This window comes from Pelobates fuscus, chromosome 11 (genome assembly GCF_036172605.1).
Source record: "Pelobates fuscus isolate aPelFus1 chromosome 11, aPelFus1.pri, whole genome shotgun sequence".
NCBI lineage: Eukaryota > Metazoa > Chordata > Amphibia > Anura > Pelobatidae > Pelobates > Pelobates fuscus.
This window is the reverse complement of record NC_086327.1, coordinates 14,029,549-14,047,679: the sequence shown is the minus strand read 5'-3', so window position 1 is coordinate 14,047,679 and position 18,131 is coordinate 14,029,549. Positions and strand designations below refer to the sequence as shown.

At 38.3% G+C, this 18,131-nt stretch overlaps 1 protein-coding gene across 2 annotated transcripts in view; it reads left to right on the top strand.

Moving 5' to 3' along the window:
* LOC134578057 (phospholipase A2 inhibitor 25 kDa subunit-like) overlaps positions 1–18,131 on the top strand; it is a 101,740-nt gene that overhangs the window by 41,220 nt on the left and 42,389 nt on the right. Inside the window, exon 5 of one of the 2 annotated variants that reach the window (XM_063437032.1) lies at positions 4,449–4,990. The exons of the other annotated variant lie outside the window; for it this stretch is intronic. Within the exon in view, the coding sequence (XP_063293102.1) occupies positions 4,449–4,648 (200 nt within the window). The 3' untranslated portion in view covers positions 4,649–4,990. Of the gene's footprint in view, positions 1–4,448; positions 4,991–18,131 lie in introns of those variants that run through there. 2 annotated transcript variants of the gene reach the window in all.

Sequence of the window (18,131 nt, the reverse complement as noted above, 5' to 3'; positions counted from 1 at the left end):
AACCTGCGCAATACATGCAGGAATATAAAATGCAGTACAAAATATTAACAGCCAAATGGCCAAGAACTCCTAAGGACAGCAGCAATAAACTCACAGAAGCCTTCAAGTGTAATAAGGTGCCAAGTGCTAAAGTGCAGAAATGCAAAATGCTTGATGTAACTTCAAAATTGGACACCAATACTAACAAATAAAGTGCTTACAGGAGACAAAAAAACTGCTGTGCCGAAAGTGCAGGGATCTTGTGGGTGCTCAACGCGTTTCGTCGATCTCGACTTCCTCAGGAGCTTGCTGGGTTTGCACTGGTCCTCTTCTCCTTTTAAATCTGCCGGTCCGGCCGCCATTCCCTGGTTGCGCATGCGCAGATCGTGCCGTACGTGTCATCATACGTAATGACGCACGGCCGGTCGATGTGCGCATGCGCCAACCAAGCTGGAACGCAAATCAACTTTATGTGTAATGTACACAGCCGCATAGCGAGCAGCCCAAGTTATCGAGCGCTCGATGTGAATGCGGTCTGAGTTCACAGACCTGCCTATTATACAGTCTTTAGAAGAATACAAGTATGGCAAATTGGAGCATGCAAATAGGACCATGGGCAATAGAATTGGCTAATGAGGCCAGAGTGAAATTGAATTAATATGCAGACACTCTGCATATATATATATTATAAAAATTATAAAAAGAGAATCTATACTAATAAAAAGAATAATGAATACTAAAAAAGGACAATAAGGTTCATTTGCATCGCTAGAAACGCAATATATAGATTACATACATATATGAATAAGGCTAACAGAGGAATCTAATTATTAACCAAAAATAACTGACACTAGGATACTTCAATATGTCAGTGTGATGTGACAAAGATACGGAGGATTTTAAACAGAGATGCAAAGGGTTCTAAACAAAGTTACGAAGGATTTTACACAATCACACTTATTTAGATGGCATAATATATGCATAAAACAGTAAAAGATGAACACTGAATCATCTCTCAAAAAATAACGATTATTTCATTAAAAAAGGGTGAATATTTAAAGACAACATATTTTTTAATATTTAGTGTTCTAAACTTTAAAACATAAAATTTAAAGATTCTAAAGCATTTCTGAAATTTCAAAGGAGAGATAGATAAATAAGGTGCATAATACATGGAAAAATGCATCCAAATACATAGAAAAATGACCTATATATATAAAAATAAAAATATAAATAGAGAGTAGTGGCAAAATGACCCATACATATCAAAGATGATAAAAGATGACCCATATATATTGGAATTAGGAAAGAGAGAAAAGGTAGACGGTGATCTTATAGGATTCCAAAGATTTCTCAAGCTTGATTAACATTTTTTAGATGTTCAACAATCCTATCCTTTAACATGGTTTCCATCACTTTCCCCACTACTGAAGTAAGGCTTACTGGCCTATAGTTGCCCGACTCCTCCCTATTACCTTTCTTGTGAATGGGCACAACATTCGCTAACTTCCAATCTTCTGGGACTACTCCTGTTATCAATGATTGGTTAAATAAATCTGTTAATGGCTTTGCTAGTACACCACTAAGCTCTTTTAATAGCTTTGGGTGTATTCCATCAGGTCCCATTGACTTATTTGTCTTTACTTTTGACAGTTGAAATATAACCTCTTCCTCTGTAAACTCACGTGTAATAAATGACTAATTTATCCTTTTTCTTAACTGAGGTCCCTTTCCTTCATTTTCATCTGTAAATACCGAACAAAAATATTCATTGAGGCAGTCAGCTAGACCTTTATCCTCATCTATATACCTTCCTTCTTTTGTTTTTAATCTAACTAATCCTTGTTTTACTTTTCTTTTCTCATTTATGTATCTAAAAAAAGTTTTGTCTCCCTTTTTTACTGACTGTGCTATTTTCTCTTCTGTGTGTGATTTGGAAGCTCTTATAACTTGCTTAGCCTCTTTCTGCCTAATCTTATAGGTCATTCTGTCTTCCTCACTCTGGGTTTTTTTATAATTACTAAATGCTAACTTTTTGTCTTTTACTATTTTGGCCACATCTGCGGAGTACCACAGTGGTTTCTTGAATTTTTGCTTTTACTGACAAGCCTAATGCAATTTTCTGTTGCCTTCAGTAGTGCAACTTTTAAATAATCCCATTTCTTTTGGACTCCATTTAAATTGCTCCAGTCTGATAATGACTCCTTTACACATATTCTAATTTTAGAAAAGTCTGTTTTTCTAAAGTCTAAAACTTTTGTTTTTGTGTGGTGTTACTCAGTCACTGTTCTTATATTAAACCACACTGACTGATGATCACTGGATCCTAAACTTTCACCTACAGTAATATCTGATACCAAATCTCCATTTGTTAACACTAAATCTAGTATGGCCTCTTTACGAGTTGGCTCCTCAACGACTTGTTTTAGAGACAATCCCAGTAGGGAGTTTAGAATATGTGTGCTCCTGGCACAAGTAGCTATTTTTGTTTTCCAATTCACATCAGGAAGATTAAAGTCACCCATGATGATAACTTCCCCCTTCATTGTCATTTTAGCTATTTCTTCAACTAGTAGATTATCTAACTCTTCAATTTGTCCTGGTGGCCTATAAATCACACCTACACGAGTTACTGTGTGATTACCAAATTCTAATGTAACCCAAACGGACTCTATGTTCGCCTCACTAACCTTTATTAGGCTAGATTTTATGCTATCCTTTACATACAGGGCCACCCCTCCCCCTTGCTTGCCTTCCCTGTCTTTTCTATATAAAGAGTACCCTGGTATTGCTATGTCCCAGTCATTTTTCTCATTATACCATGTCTCAGTAACAGTAACGTTGATCATGCTCTCCTTCTTCAAACTCTTCAATCGCTTGGTCTCTGTGGCTCTGTCCTCTCATGGCTTTCCTCTTATCTCTCCCAATGCTCATTCAGTGTCTCCTTTTCTAATGATACCTCCTCCCCTCGCCCTGTCTTGGTTGGAGTCCCCCAAGGCTCCGTCCCCTTCTATTTTCTCTTTATACTGCCTCTCTTGGCAAACTTATTACCTCTTTTGGATTCCACTACCACCTGTACGCTGATGACACCCAGCTATATCTCTCCTCCCCGGACCTCTCCCCTGCTGTCCTGCAACGTGTCACTGCTTGCCTTTCTTCCATCTCTGACTGGATGTCCTCCCGCTTTCTGAAACTCAATCTCTCAAAAACTGAGCTCCTTGTCTTTCCTCCTCCTAATACTGATCCTCCTCTTTCGCTCTCCCTTCAAGTTTGTGGTACCAACATCAGTCCATCCTTGCAAGTGCGCTGTCTTGGCGTCATACTTGACTCTGGTCTCACCTTTGAGCCTCACATCCAGCATGTTGCCAAATCCTGTAGATTCCATCTTAAAAACATAGCCCGCATCCGCCCCTTTCTTGCACCAGATACTACCAAGGAGCTTGTCCATGCTCTAGTAATTTCCCGCATGGATTACTGTAACCCTCTCCTGATTGGTCTTCCCAAAAGCCGTACTGCACCCCTACAGTCCGAAATGAATGCTGCTGCTAGACTGATTTTCCTCTCTAGTCGTTTTTCTCACACCTCACCCCTCTGCCAGTCCTTACATTGGTTTCCTGTATGCTATAGGAGTCAATTCAAAGTACTAACTCACACCTATAAAGCACTGAACAACTCTAGCCCCTCTTATATCTCCTCACAGATCCATAGGTATGTCCCTTCTCGGTCTCTCCGCTCTGCCCGTGACCACCTCCTGTCCGTTGTCCGAACTCGTACGGCCAACTCACGCTTGCAGGACTTCTCGCGGGCGGCTCCCTTCCTATGGAATAGCCTGCCTACCGCCATCAGACTCTCCCCTAGTCTTGCATCTTTTAAGAAGTACCTTAAAACCCATCTCTTTAGGAAAGCTTATGGCCTCCAAGACTAACCAATACCTCACATACCTGTCTCTTGCCCTCTCCTAAAGGGCAGTCCACCTTATTTGATTGCAAATTCCTGTCCTAATGTGTTTTACACTCCACCTCCTATAGAATGTAAGCTCGATCGAGCAGGGTCCTGTTCAACCTATTGTTTCCTGTAAGTTTATTTGTAATTGTCCTATTTATAGTTAAATCCCCTCTCATAATATTGTAAAGCGCTACGGAATCTGTTGGCACTATATAAATTGCAATAATAATAATAATAATAATAATAATAATAACAGCGACTAAATCTACACTATCAGTTGCCATTATTCCTTTTAATCTGTGTTTGCAGTATACAACTGCTTGGAACACAATTTAGGAAAAGATGCAAAACCAGTGAACCACTCATGGACAGCTGTTTCGTTGTTAATATATATATATAATAACATTATCCTGTTTTACTCCAACATGCACAAGATATTTTAGAGAAGAAGCATTTTATAATACCATATAATTTACTGAACAACAAGTTGGTATTTGTTAACATAAAACATTTATTATTTACAGGAACATTCTTTTCAAAAGAAGCTCTCCGAGGATGTGCCACGGACACATACTGCAGTCTTCTTGGTACCCAAACAGCGAGCTATGATGGTCTAGACATTGATATGAAAGTGTTCTGCACAAGTGGAACCAATAGTCTCCACGGTGGATTTTTCCTTTCCACAGCTGTTTTTGTAGTTTTACTCAAAAACTTATTTTTTTGAAAATTAATTTCCTCAGTGACTTTGGATTTTTGTTCAAATTTGCTAAAAAAAAAATGTAAGAGCAAATTCCATTTAAAGGAAATGACAGATGGTAGTGCAAATCCTGTATCAGAATCTATTATTCTGTTAAAAATATTTGTTTGATTATTTTTTAGAAATGTCAAATGTTAAACTTTATCTACATTTATAATCTGTTGTATTACACACAATGACAATCTCTGAATGCATGTTAAGTTTTTTCTAAATCAGATATAGGCATGTCATTTTTTTTCTTGTTTTCTTTGAAATTAATTTGGTGGAAAGTTTAGGAGTCTAATTTCTTGATGTATGGATTTCTCTTTGCTTTTTTAAAGTACGCCAGTCATGACTTGTTTTCTGTTCTTCATCCAATTAATTTATCATTTACCATACAGAAATACTGTATTAGTTTAGGAGTTATTAAGTGTATGTTTACATTGTATCCATATTTCTTGAGGCTGTCATGATTCTGCTTTGTGGTTGTTACACTCGTTATAATGCATGCTGGTCATATCTTCAAATCTTCACCTCCTGATTGGCTCTGTCTTGTTAGAACTTCAGCCCTTTTCAATGTGGGCATTCCTCCCGTATTGTATAAACACGGCTTCGTTCAGAACATCTGCATGTGCTCAGAGTAAAGATGATCACGCCATACATCGGTCAATTTCTAAGACAAAGCCTTTATGGCATCCTAGACGTATCAGGTCTATCCAAATTAAATCTATTTTGGTGGGTCTCGTAAGCTGCACTAGTATGTAGAAATTATTACAAGCAAAGCTGTGGAAAAAATGGGGATTTAAATTTTTTCGTTTACTATTTAAAGCTGGATTATAAATGCATCTAGAACATTGGAAGGAAGCTCTTTTAATCTCTTGATGGAACACAGTTTGCACAATAACATATTCATCTGAATGAAGTTGTTTTGGTGCATGGAGGTCCCTGGTGTTTGCTTACCTTTAGGAGTTAAATTGTTAATGAACAGTTTATACTTGAAACGTTTAGACGGCTCTGTTAAGCATTGCCCCTTCCATCTTTACTTGAGTCAGAAGCTTGACAAAGGAAGCTTTAGACTGCGCTTCACTGACTGCCTATCAAAAGCTCCCCACTCACAAAATGGTTTGAGAAATGTACGTATTTTCCTCAAGCCATTTTGTGAATGGGGAGCTATTGATAGGCTGTGAGCAATGATCAGAGGCAACTAGTTTGAGATTTCCTGTTTTAAGTCTTGGATTAAAGCAGATACAAAGGGACAATACTAAATAGTGTTGGAGAGAAGACTTTGAGGCAATCTAAGTGGTCTTGAAAATGTGAGCTTGAAATCCATTTCCAAGCTAACAAAGGTGATATCACATATTTATATGTGTCTCCTGTAATTTAGTTACATTTTCTACAACAGGGACATTATTAGGTGGCAAAAAGACCAGGGGCTTCAGTACAAGTAAATTGTATGGTCCTTTCTACATAAATAGTATCAGACAGCAATATCTCCAACGAGACTACCAGGGCTCAGGTTTCCTCGTCCTTGGCCCAAAGTAAACATCAGTGACGGGGGAGATACTTTAGGTTTTTCTTGTTTATTAAACATATTTTAGCAGTCCTCAGCTCCTATATCCCATGCTAAAATCCCAGTGTTCACTCTACAGGCCCCTGTAATTCCACTATAGTTATACCCTCCTCCCCCCACAACCATAGCCAGGGGAGGTGTGGCTAGGGCTGCATAAATAGAAACAAAAGTGATTAGACTCATGAATGTCATAGAATTAAGCAATGAAACTTCAGAGGCATGATCTATATACCAAAACTGCTTCATTAAGCTAAAGTTATTTTGGTGACTATAGTGTCCCTTTATGTTCAGTTTCCGTACACTAAGGAGGGTAAAACCTCTTAAAATAAATATTTATCTGTAAAATGAATGTCAAACATGTTGTATTGTGAGATTCACCAGAATCATGATATTTAAAATATTATTAGCACTCCTAAAAACAAAAGACACCTATTTTTCACTGAGAGATCAAATATTATTTTGGCTATTTTCAACACACTTGCTCAAAATGACCCACATGATCTGTACAATATAATGAAGAAATGTCAATTTTCTCTTCCCTGAAAAAAAAATTATTTTCATTAACATGCATTTATCATTTCTGATGGTTCTTGCTCTTATTGTTTTGCAAATACAAGTACAATACAAGTTATAATAGTAGTATTTATTGAATAAAAACTGTTATTTTTGCAAAGTCTTTTTGTAGAAATGAACATTGTTTATTTAGATAAATCAAAACTGTAAAATGATGTGCAGCAAACACAGACTAAGGCATCATTTAATTAGAGTTATCTAGGAACTTATACACAGCAGGTAATGCAGCTATGGGGAGAGTTTCAAATCTCAGAGACATTTATTTTTTTCAAGAATTTCCATGTGATGTATTGTGTTGCCTATCTGTGACCTAAGCAATGTGGCTATTTTACGTCAATTCTTTTCATGTTTGACTTGTCTGATTTGTAGAGAAATACAACTTTTTTTTGGGGGGGGGGTAAATAATGATGTTTTAAGTCTTGATATATGTATGATTAGAATGCTGAAATTAAAGTGAAATTAAAAAAAAGCACATGAAGATCTCAGATCAATTGCTCTAAGATCTCTTTGTTCCATTTGCTAATGGCTACAACCCAACCCTCCACCCATTCTTACTGACGAATGACGACACAACACATCTATCTATCACACGTGACAAAGTATGTAAAACACCAGAAGAAAGGAAAAGAAATCAAAGCATTTGCAGACAGCTCTTTTTTTGTTGACAGCATCTTCTTTACTAGTAGTATTTTTGTGTTACACAAAAGCAGTCTGTTTTATCATTATGATCTAATCCCGTGTTACTATTCTTGGAATTGGTAAAACTTTACCATGATCTCTCCTCTGGAATATCTATTTATCTTCTCTGCTTTAGCAACAGGTAAGCAATGTTTAATTACTATAAACTATTAGGAAATTGTTTCTCTCGATGTAATTTCGAATCCACTCAACGAATAGAGAGTCATTTATCCCCCGTGTTCATCGTAATTTTTTTCATTGTGAATGTTATATAAAAAGCGTCAACTTAACTGCTTTTTAAGTGTGAGGCTTAAACAAGTTGCAAAACATTTCCTGAAAGACCGTTAATAAATGTATTGGGGTAGATATTTATTTATTTAAAAAATATATATATGTATATAGACATATATATATATATATATATATATATATATATATATATATATATATATATACACATATATATATTTTACCAGGAAAGATACATTGAAATTTCTCTCGTTTTCAAGTAAGTCCTGAGCCCACAAAACAACAATGTTGTTAGAGCGCAGGCTGAGAATCTCTGAGCCTGTGCTCTGACTCACTAACTGAGCACTGGAACCACAAGGGAGAGGATATGATCTGACTGCACCTACTGCTGGTGAGCACCAATGGACCACCAGGGAATCATTTAAATTAAATATGCTGGTGTCCCAAACTTGTGAGCTGTGTTGGCCGTCGGGTGCCTCTGTTGTCATGGCGCCCTACGTGACCTCACAGCTTGCACACCTCAAAGGCTGGCCCTGCTGACAGACGCACTGGCATTCACTCTCAATAACACACACACAAACCCTGACAGACAAACATTCACTGACATAGAAAAAGGGATAGGGTCGCACTCAGTCACAACAATTAAACACAGGGTGCTTCTGAGCATGGGTCAGCAAAAAAAACAAGAAATATATGCAAATAGAAAAAATCTCAGGCACTCACTGTGATTGTTCTCCAAGCAGATTTATTGCAACATTTCAACCTATTTAAGGTCTTTTTCAAGCTAACACCCCTGTGACAAAATTGTACTTATATACACACACAAGTTAATAAACAGGCAATCCATTGATTAAGTAATCAATTACAAATTTCATTGGACAAACATATGTTAAAAATAATTCAATCAATAAATCAATTTAATACATAAAAGTAAAAGAAGACATGTTATGGAATGAGTAAATAAATGGCTGAAACAGATAATCAGAACAAGAGAAAACAGTCCAGGTTTTAGAGATAACCACATACACAGTAATCTATGCACAGATCTTTCAAATAAAGCTCAATTACTAAACTTAAATTATATAATTAATATATATCCCTCTCCCACAATCCCACCAGTTGCAAAAAACAATAAAATACAAATTTCAACAAAAAAATGTTTTGTCTGGCTAAATTATTTCAGTCAATCATTAATCTCTATTGGAAAAGTCAGGCAGGAGTAATGCAAAAATGAAACAACAAACCCAAATGGATTTGCCCACCCAGAATCCCTTGCAGTAGTAAGAAAACTGTTAAATTTTTGTGCTGAAAAACCCCAACTCGGCTTATACTCGAGTCAATGTCTGTATTATGGCAATTTACATTACCATAATACAGACTGGGGGCTGGCAGGAAGCACTTACCTCTCCTGCAGTTCCTGTCAGCTCCCTTCTCCTCCGCGCCGGTCCGTTCAGCACCTCTGTCAACTCCCAGTATAAGTCTCGCGAGAGCCGCGGGGTCATAGTGCGGCTCTCGCGAGACTTACAGTGTGAGCTGACAGAGGAGCTGCACGGACCGGCGCGGAGGAGAAGGGAGCTGACAGGAGCTACAGGAGAGGTAAGTGCTCTCTGACAGCCCCTCTCCCTCCCACTGAACTGACAATGCCACTGGACCACCAGGGAGTGAGAGACCCCCTCCCTGCCATGTATCAAGCAGGGAGGGGGGGACGAAAAAAATAATAATAATAAAATAAAATATAAAAAATAATAATATTAAAAAATAAATAAAAAATAATAATAATAAAAAATTTATATAACAAAAAAATTACAATTATTATAATTAAAAAATAATAATAAAAATGCCCACCCCCCCACCAAGGCTCTGCATCACACTCTGCATCACACACACACACACACTGCACGCATACACACACACACTGCATTCACACACACACACTGCACTCATATACACACTGCACTCATACACACACTGCACTCATACACACACTGCATTCACACACACACACTGCACTCATATACACACTGCACTCATACACACACACTGCACTCATACACACATTGTACTCAAACACACACACTGCACTCATACACATACACACTGCATTCACACACACACACACACACTGCACTCATATACACACTGCACTCATACACACACAGTGCATTCATACATACACACTGCACTCATACATACATACTGCACTCATACACACACTGCACTCATACACACACTGCACTCATACACACACTGCACTCATACACACTGCACTCATACACACACACTGCATACACACACTGCACTCATACACACACACTGCATTCATATACACACACACTGCATTCATATACACACACACTGCATTCATACACACACACACTGCATTCATTATATACACACACTGCATTCATTATATACACACACTGTAAATAAATATTCAATTAATATAATTTTTTTAGGATCTAATTTTATTTAGAAATTTACCAGTAGCTGCTGCATTACCCACCCTAGTCTTATACTCGAGTCAATACGTTTTCCCAGTTTTTTGGGGTAAAATTAGGGGCCTCGGCTTATATTCGGGTCGGCTTATACTCGAGTATATACGGTAAGTGAAGCAAATCCCTTGGCCTAAAAGAGAACTGCTGTAACAATTAACTTGACCAGAAAAAGTTGAGATTCCTAAACAAACAAATAACTAAAATTAGTTTAGAATTGACTAAAGGCTAAGGAAGTTTCAGTAGCGACAAATACATAGAGGCCTGTATCTTTAGTCCTAGATAAAGGAACAGAACCTAATATAAAAACAACATTACATAATCACTGCTAGGAATGAATTATATTTTATAGAACTCATTAAATATGCTGAGAACTAACCCAAAGTATAAAAAAATTGATGAGTCGTAATAAAAAAAACCTGTCTTCGAAATGTTCAATCCCTATGTAGAGCAGCGGTGGATCTAGAGCCTGATCTCGGGAGGGGCACTTGTAGATTATTTAAAGAAATAATCCATGCAAAATAATCAGTACTGCTCTGTGTAGTGGTTATGGTGCCGGGAGTGTCGGGACCCCCTCCTAGAGTAAGTAGTCAAACTGTTTAAGAACAGTTTGTCAACTTACCTGGGGTCTGCTGGGATATGGAGATGTAGTAGGGTATAGGAGCAGTGGTGTGTGTGTGTGTGTGTGTGTGTATGGGGGACTGTGTGTGTGTGTGTGGGGCAATGTGTGTATGAGGGGCTGTGTGTGTATGGGTGGGCAGTGTATGTGTGTGGGGCAATGTGAGCATGGGGGGCAGTGTGTAAATGTGTATGTTGTGGGGGGGCAGTGTATGCGTATGGGGCAGTGTATGAATGTGTATGGTGTGTGTATCGGGGGCAATGTGTGTATGGGGGGCTGTGTGTGTGTGTGTGTGTGTGTGGCAGTGTGTGTGCTCGGGGGGCTGTGTGTGTGTGTATGAATGGTCAGTGTGTGTATGGGTGGGCAGTGTATATGTGTGTGGGGAAGTGTATATGTGTGGGGGCAGTGTGTGTGTGTGGGGGCAGTGTGTGAATGTGTGGTGAGGTGGGTAGGGAGGCTTTTTTTTATATATATATATATATATATATTTTTTTTTTTATAAAAATAAATAAATTTATGTCCCTCCTCACCTTTACTGAGGGATCCGCCAGTGATGTAGATTAAATAGGGATAATGAAAAAATTATATATAAACATATCGAGATAAATGGAAAATGTATCAAAAAGACATATCAAACACAAATATACTGGTACCTGAACTTTGAATGTGACACAAATTTAAGCTGATATGTTTCTTATAACAATAAATAGAATGTATCATAAGAAAGATTACACACGTTGGACTTTAGCTAACTACAATAGCCCAAATACTTAATAAATCTGAATTTGTAAAACAAGACACAATGTAACTTAGAACACAAATCAGTAAAGCAAAGTGATACAACAGAATAAAACAAACTAAACCTGTAGACTATTATGTATCAATCATGTAATATGAGAAATGAACACTAGGTGGCGAGCTCAACACAATCCCCGTGGTCAAATTTGGTATAATCATGCATGCTGAAATACATTTACTGTGTAGTAGAAATTTGCATCTGAAGCCAACAGCGGGAAAACTAAGCCAGAAGGTAAGTGAGCGAACGCAATGTAAGATAACTATATATGAGGCCGGAAGAGGCCGCCAGGAATTAAAAGCAAACTGCCATAGCCAATCTATAAAATATGGTTTTCCTTTTGTTTTTGTATATGTGTGTGTTTATATATATATATATATATATATATATATATACAAAAACAAAAGGAAATCCGCGCTAATTAACAAACAATATGTAGAAAGGTAGCAACCCAAACGAAGGAGACCCCACAGATCCTTCAATAGATGAAACAATATAAAGAGATGGGGTAGGGCTGCGCCAGCAGAAAAATAAAATATTGTAAAATAGTCCAAAAGAGTCTCACTAGAGCAACAATGCTTGATGGAATGTAGGTGAGTAGACTTTTCAGTAGGGGTGGGTGCGTCCTAATGTCTCAGGTTATTCACATATATGAAAGTCAAAGAAACAGGGGCAGCCAGTAGTGCAATACGTCTATAATCCAAAGGGTAAAATAGTAGTAGAAGGTAGAAAACTCACATTTAAAAGAGCTATGGCCAGCTCTGGTATGAAGGGCGTACAGCAATATAACCCCCACTGCTGGGATGTGTAAAGGAAATGCGTCAGCGCCAACTGGCCATCCAAAGCTCCAGGGGAAATAAAAAGAGGCAACAATAGTGCTCTCAATTGGATAAAAGTAAGTAAAAGTAACTAAAATAATACTCACAGGTGTAGAGCAGAAAATACTGCTCTATTAATAAGGCATTGGTGGTATGATCCCCACCTTGGATTTCTTTAAGTGCAGGACCAAATTAAAAAGCCAGGAAAGTAAAAATAGTAAAAGTGCATAAAAATACAATAAAAAGAGAATTAGCACAGTAAGTAACCAAAAACATTTAATTAATCTTAAAATACACAATATAAAATAACCATTACGCGTTTCACCAATGTAGGCTTTCTCAAATGGCATAAAGAACATACAACCTGGCTAGTAGAAGTTTAAATAGGGAAAGGATTAGTGTAAAATTGGTGCCAAACATCGCATGAGTTTTACAGAAGGTTGTAGGAGTATATCAATGTATTCTGATAAATTGCATGTTTGTTTAAAATATCAGAATCTAGACCTTTTTTGTAGGAAAGTGGATAAGGTGCTTTGAATGTTAGGAGTGGGTTCAGAAAGTAGTTTTCGTATACTTCATTGTTTTTTAACTGTCTATGCGCTTCTTCTATGTACATATTGCTTGATATATATATATATAACCAAAAAGGTTATGATGGGGAAAAAAAATGTGATTGAAAACGCCTTACGCCTGAACTCTGTGGATAGTTGATACAATGTTAAACAAAAATCTGCGCAACAGTCAAACCATAAGACTTGCTTTTCCCACAGAAATTGCAAATTTGCAGTGATGTTACTACTGCAAAGGATTCTGGGAGGGAATATGAAAATTAGTTTATCAAAGAATCACATTTTGCCTCATTCCATTTTAAATATGGATTCATTCGAGTCTGCGTTTGCTGTATACAACAGCTTTGAAACACAACTTAAGTAAAGATGCAAAGCCAGTGAACCACTCATGCTGTTTTATTGTTAATGCAAATCATCAGCATGAGGTTGGTTACTGGTTTGCTATTGAGGCTTGGTAGTGCTTGGGAAGCAAAAACCAAAAAAGGTTATGGTGCAGAAAAGCAAGTCTTATGGCTTGACTGGTGTGCAGATTTTTGTTTAACATTGTTTTGACTATATATATATTTTTATTTTTTTATTTTATTTTTCTTACATAATTAGGGACCTGGCTACTTAGGCAGAAAATCCAGATAGTTCATTTTGAAAGCTCTATATTTGACTCTATAACTTTCTTTCTAAAACACAAAAAAAAATGTACATGGGGGTACTATTGTGTTCGGGAGACTTTACTGAACCCAAATATTATTATTTTTTTTTTTTATAACAATAAAATGTATAATGATGATGATATCATGAGTAAAAGTGCAGTTTTTATGTGAATAATGCAAAAAACTAATTTGACCGCTAACTTTGGCTAGGGTTTGTGGCTACTAAAACAGACTGGACACGTGCTCATCCCCCTAGTGGCAAAGTTTAACTGCTTCTATTTTTTTCCTGCCCTCCCTCCTACTCCTTTTCCTCATGTTTGCCAGTTAAGAGTGGATTAAAGGGACACTATAGTCACCTGAACAACTTTTGCTTAATGAAGCAGTTTTGGTTTATAGAACATGCCCCTGCAGCCTCACTGCTCAATCCTCTGCCATTTAGGAGTTAAATCCCTTTGTTTATGAACCCTAGTCACACCTCCCTGCATGTGACTTGCACAGCCTTCCATAAACACTTCCTGTAAAGAGAGCCCTATTTAGGCTTTCTTTATTGCAAGTTCTGTTTAATTAAGATTTTCTTATCCCCTGCTATGTTAATAGCTTGCTAGACCCTGCAAGAGCCTCCTGTATGTGATTAAAGTTCAATTCAGAGATTGAGATACAATTATTTAAGGTAAATTACATCTGTTTGAAAGTGAAACCAGTTTTTTTTTTCATGCAACTCTGTCAATCATAGCCAGGGGAGGTGTGGCTAGGGCTGCATAAACAGAAACAAAGTGATTTAACTCCTAAATGACAGTGAATTGAGCAGTCAAATTGCAGGGGAATGATCTATACACTAAAACTGCTTTATTTAACTAAAGTAACTTAGGTGACTATAATGTTCCTTTAAGGTAAGTAAAACATTATTCATAATTTTTTTTTTATTTAATTCTTTATTTTTTTCGTCTTGACAGAGGTAGCAATATGATATTAGCAAACATGGCTTGTGCAAAAGCCCATAAGATTGCAACACTTATACACATTATCATATCTATGAAACATTTGTGCATTACATCTTGTACCCTCAGGGTTAGCTTGTCCTGCTACTTGTCAAGGGTTTTTCGATTAATAAGAAAAACATTGGTATTGTTTGATCGTTTTGTCCCAGCTGTTGCAGTTTTGCAGATCACAATAGGGGTGCACATCATTGTGGGGTTTTTAATCTTTTATGCAATCCCATTCCCCTATGTCCCGACTTTATAGGACAAGTTCTGGTCTCAACAAAACAAATTGCTTTCAGTAGTTAGCGTGCTCTATACCTAAATCTAACGGTATTTAACATACATCCTTCTGCCTTATGTTGCATACAACGTTTTAACGTAGCGGTTTTTGGTCGGGAGGGAACTCCGTTTCCCGTTCCTTGTGGTGTGACCCTGGGTCGGCCAGGGGTTCTCTAATTCGCTATCTAGCAATGTTCGGTTCCCAGGTTCCCCCCCGATATTGTGAACCAAAGAGAAAGAAAGTCGAGAGAGAAGAAGATAGAGGAGAGGGGAGAGAGGAGGCGAGAGAGAGAAGGAGGAGAAGTGTGGGGGGGTAAGGGAAGGATATACGTCAGTTCAGTGTAGTGTGGAGTTCTGTGGTTTATGTCCGTTTCTACTTAGGCCCTAATCTAGAACCATCCCTAGGCTCAAGGGGGTTGGATATGTGTCATGTCATCAGAGAGGTCGCTGCTCTGCCACGGTTCCCACAATTTGTCGAATCTGGTCATGGATCCCCTTACCTGGGCAGTCAAACTGTCCATTAAATGCACCTCTTTGATGTTGGAGATTACCCTCTGTATGGGTGGCATGTCTGCTTGTAGCCACATCTGCGCTACTGCTCTCCTAGCGGCTAGTGTGATCTTGTGGATCAGTTTCTGTTCCCTCTTCGTCCAGTCATCTAAGAATCTGTTGAGTAAATAAGTCCAAGGGTCTAAGTTGGACGCCCTGTGGAAAATTCTGTTAATTAGGTTGTGAATTTTTGTCCAGAAAATCTGTACGTGAGGGCACTCCCACCACATGTGGATATATGTGCCTCTAAGGCCGCAACCCCTCCAACAGGTATCGGTCTGTGTTAGTTTCATGCGGTGCAGTTTGGCCGGTGTGGTGTACCACCTGAACATTGTTTTGAGTGACTGCTCTTGAAGGGAGATGCATATGGATACGGCACTATTTGCTTCCCAGATTTCCCTCTACTCTACCCCTTCCAGGACCTCCCCTAGATCCTTCTCCCAGGCATCTGCATAGGCTAGGGTACCCCATTCCTTCGTTTCTGAGCAAAGTGCGTGTACATCTTAGTTATTAATCCCCGCTGTGCGGTTTCGTTAAGGCACATTTTCTCAAAGAAGGTTTGTGGCTCTCTAGCGGCTTGTTGCACCTGTGGGTGTTGTACGTAATCCCTAATTTGTAAGTACTGAAAGAAATCTGTGGGGGTGAGATGTGCCAGCTGTTTTAGGTGGTCGAAGGTGACCAACTCGCCGTGTTCGAACATATGGCATATCCTCTGCAGTCCTACTTTTTCTAGGTTCGTAAAATCTCTCGCTGCCATACCTGGGGGGAAAGCCCTGTTTCTAAGGAGGGGGGTCAGTGGAGAAGGGGAGGATGACAATTTGTATTTGTGTGCAGTGGTATCCCAGATTCTCAGGGAGTTAAGTATAGCTTGGCATGCAGTCCTTAGAATAGGCCTATCTACCTTGGGTACCCATATGTGGTATTGTGGGAGGTCTGCACCTGTCAGGAGGGACTCCAGGTCCACCCATCTCCTCACTTCCAATGGTGCGTGCCACATAGCCACTTGTGCGAGTTGCGCTGCTAAGTAGTAATAATATAGGTGTGGCAGACCCAGACGGTTATGACGGTTATGCCATATGAAGTCCCCTATTGCTATTTGTAAGTGAGCTAAGTCAGATTTTAAAAGTTTTATGGGCAGTGCCTGAAAGAGGAATAATATACGGGGCAGGACATTCATTTTAACTGCGTGTATGCGCCCGACCCAGGAGATGGGTCTATCTTGCCATTTTTCCATGTCTTATTTGGTACACTTTTAACTGTATTACACTATGTATTAATTTAATTTTTAGGTTTGTTTATCTATACATATTGATAAACATGACAGTTATGCTCTGGGAAACATTTTGCAGGGAACCTTGGCATTCATGTGGATACTACTTTGACATGAACCACCTACAAAGAAATTGTTGCAGACCATGTACACCCCTTCATAGCAATGGTATCCCCTGATGCCAGGGTAATGCACCCTGCCACATTGCTAGAATTGTTCAGAAATGGTGTGAGGAACAAAGTGTTCCAGGTGTTGCATTGGCCTCCAAATACCCAAGATCTCAATGTAATTGATCATCTGTGGGAGGGATGTGTTGAAACAACAAATCTGATCCAAGGAGGCCCCACCTCAGAACTTGCAGGACCTAAAGGAACTGCTGCTAACGTCTTGGTGCCAGATACCACAGAAGGTCTTGTGGAGTCCATGCCTCAATGCATTCAAGCTGTTTTGACAACACAAGGGAGACTTACATGATTTTTATTCAGGTGGTTTTAATGTTGTGGCTGATCAGTGTATAACTCTTATGGTCTTCCACCAGACATGAGGAAAAAAAGTGTATTTCATAAGCAAACTTGTGCCAGTCTGTTAAAAAGCCCTGTAATGACCTTGTATAAACTTTAATTGTTTTTGAATAAATGTGCATTAAATATATATTAAAAGTCGGTTCAGATGAATAAAGTAAATATTAGGAATGTTACCAATTAATTAAAAAAAATATCTTTACTCATTAAGCAAATCCATTGTGTCAAATAAGATGCACAGACATATATCTGGAAGTCTTTTATGTATTATCTACTCCAAGAAGTGTATCCTCAAAAAGTTATTGTTTCTATGTACTAACTAATATGTAGCACATATTATACAAAAGGAGAGTAAAAGGAAGATTACTGACACATCAGACTATCTTTATATTCATAATATATAGGTATGCCTTCTTACTATAGGTACATTTTGTTAAAAAAAAGGTCAATTAAATTAAAATTCGGTCATTGAATCCCAGTGAGTCAAGGCTCTGCTAGGAAGCTTGAAAAATAAAAGTCAGTCTTGCCACCGTAACAGAGAAGAACATAGTACTGATGTAAAGGATGAGCTGTCCAATATGTTTCATGTTTATCATGACCATTTCTTACAGAACTGCTTTGTCAACATCATACACTAGACCGGTGGTTCCCAAACCAGTCCTCATGGCCCACCAACAACATCCAGGATTTATGTATTTCCCTTTTTTATTTTAATGGAGATAATGACAAAACTTGAACTGTTGGTTGATCATGAGGACTGGTTTGGAAACCACTGCACCAGCCCAAATGTAGGCAACTTTCCGAATTCAAGATGTTGTGGACTACATCTTCCTTGATGCTTTGTTAGCATTATGGCTGCAA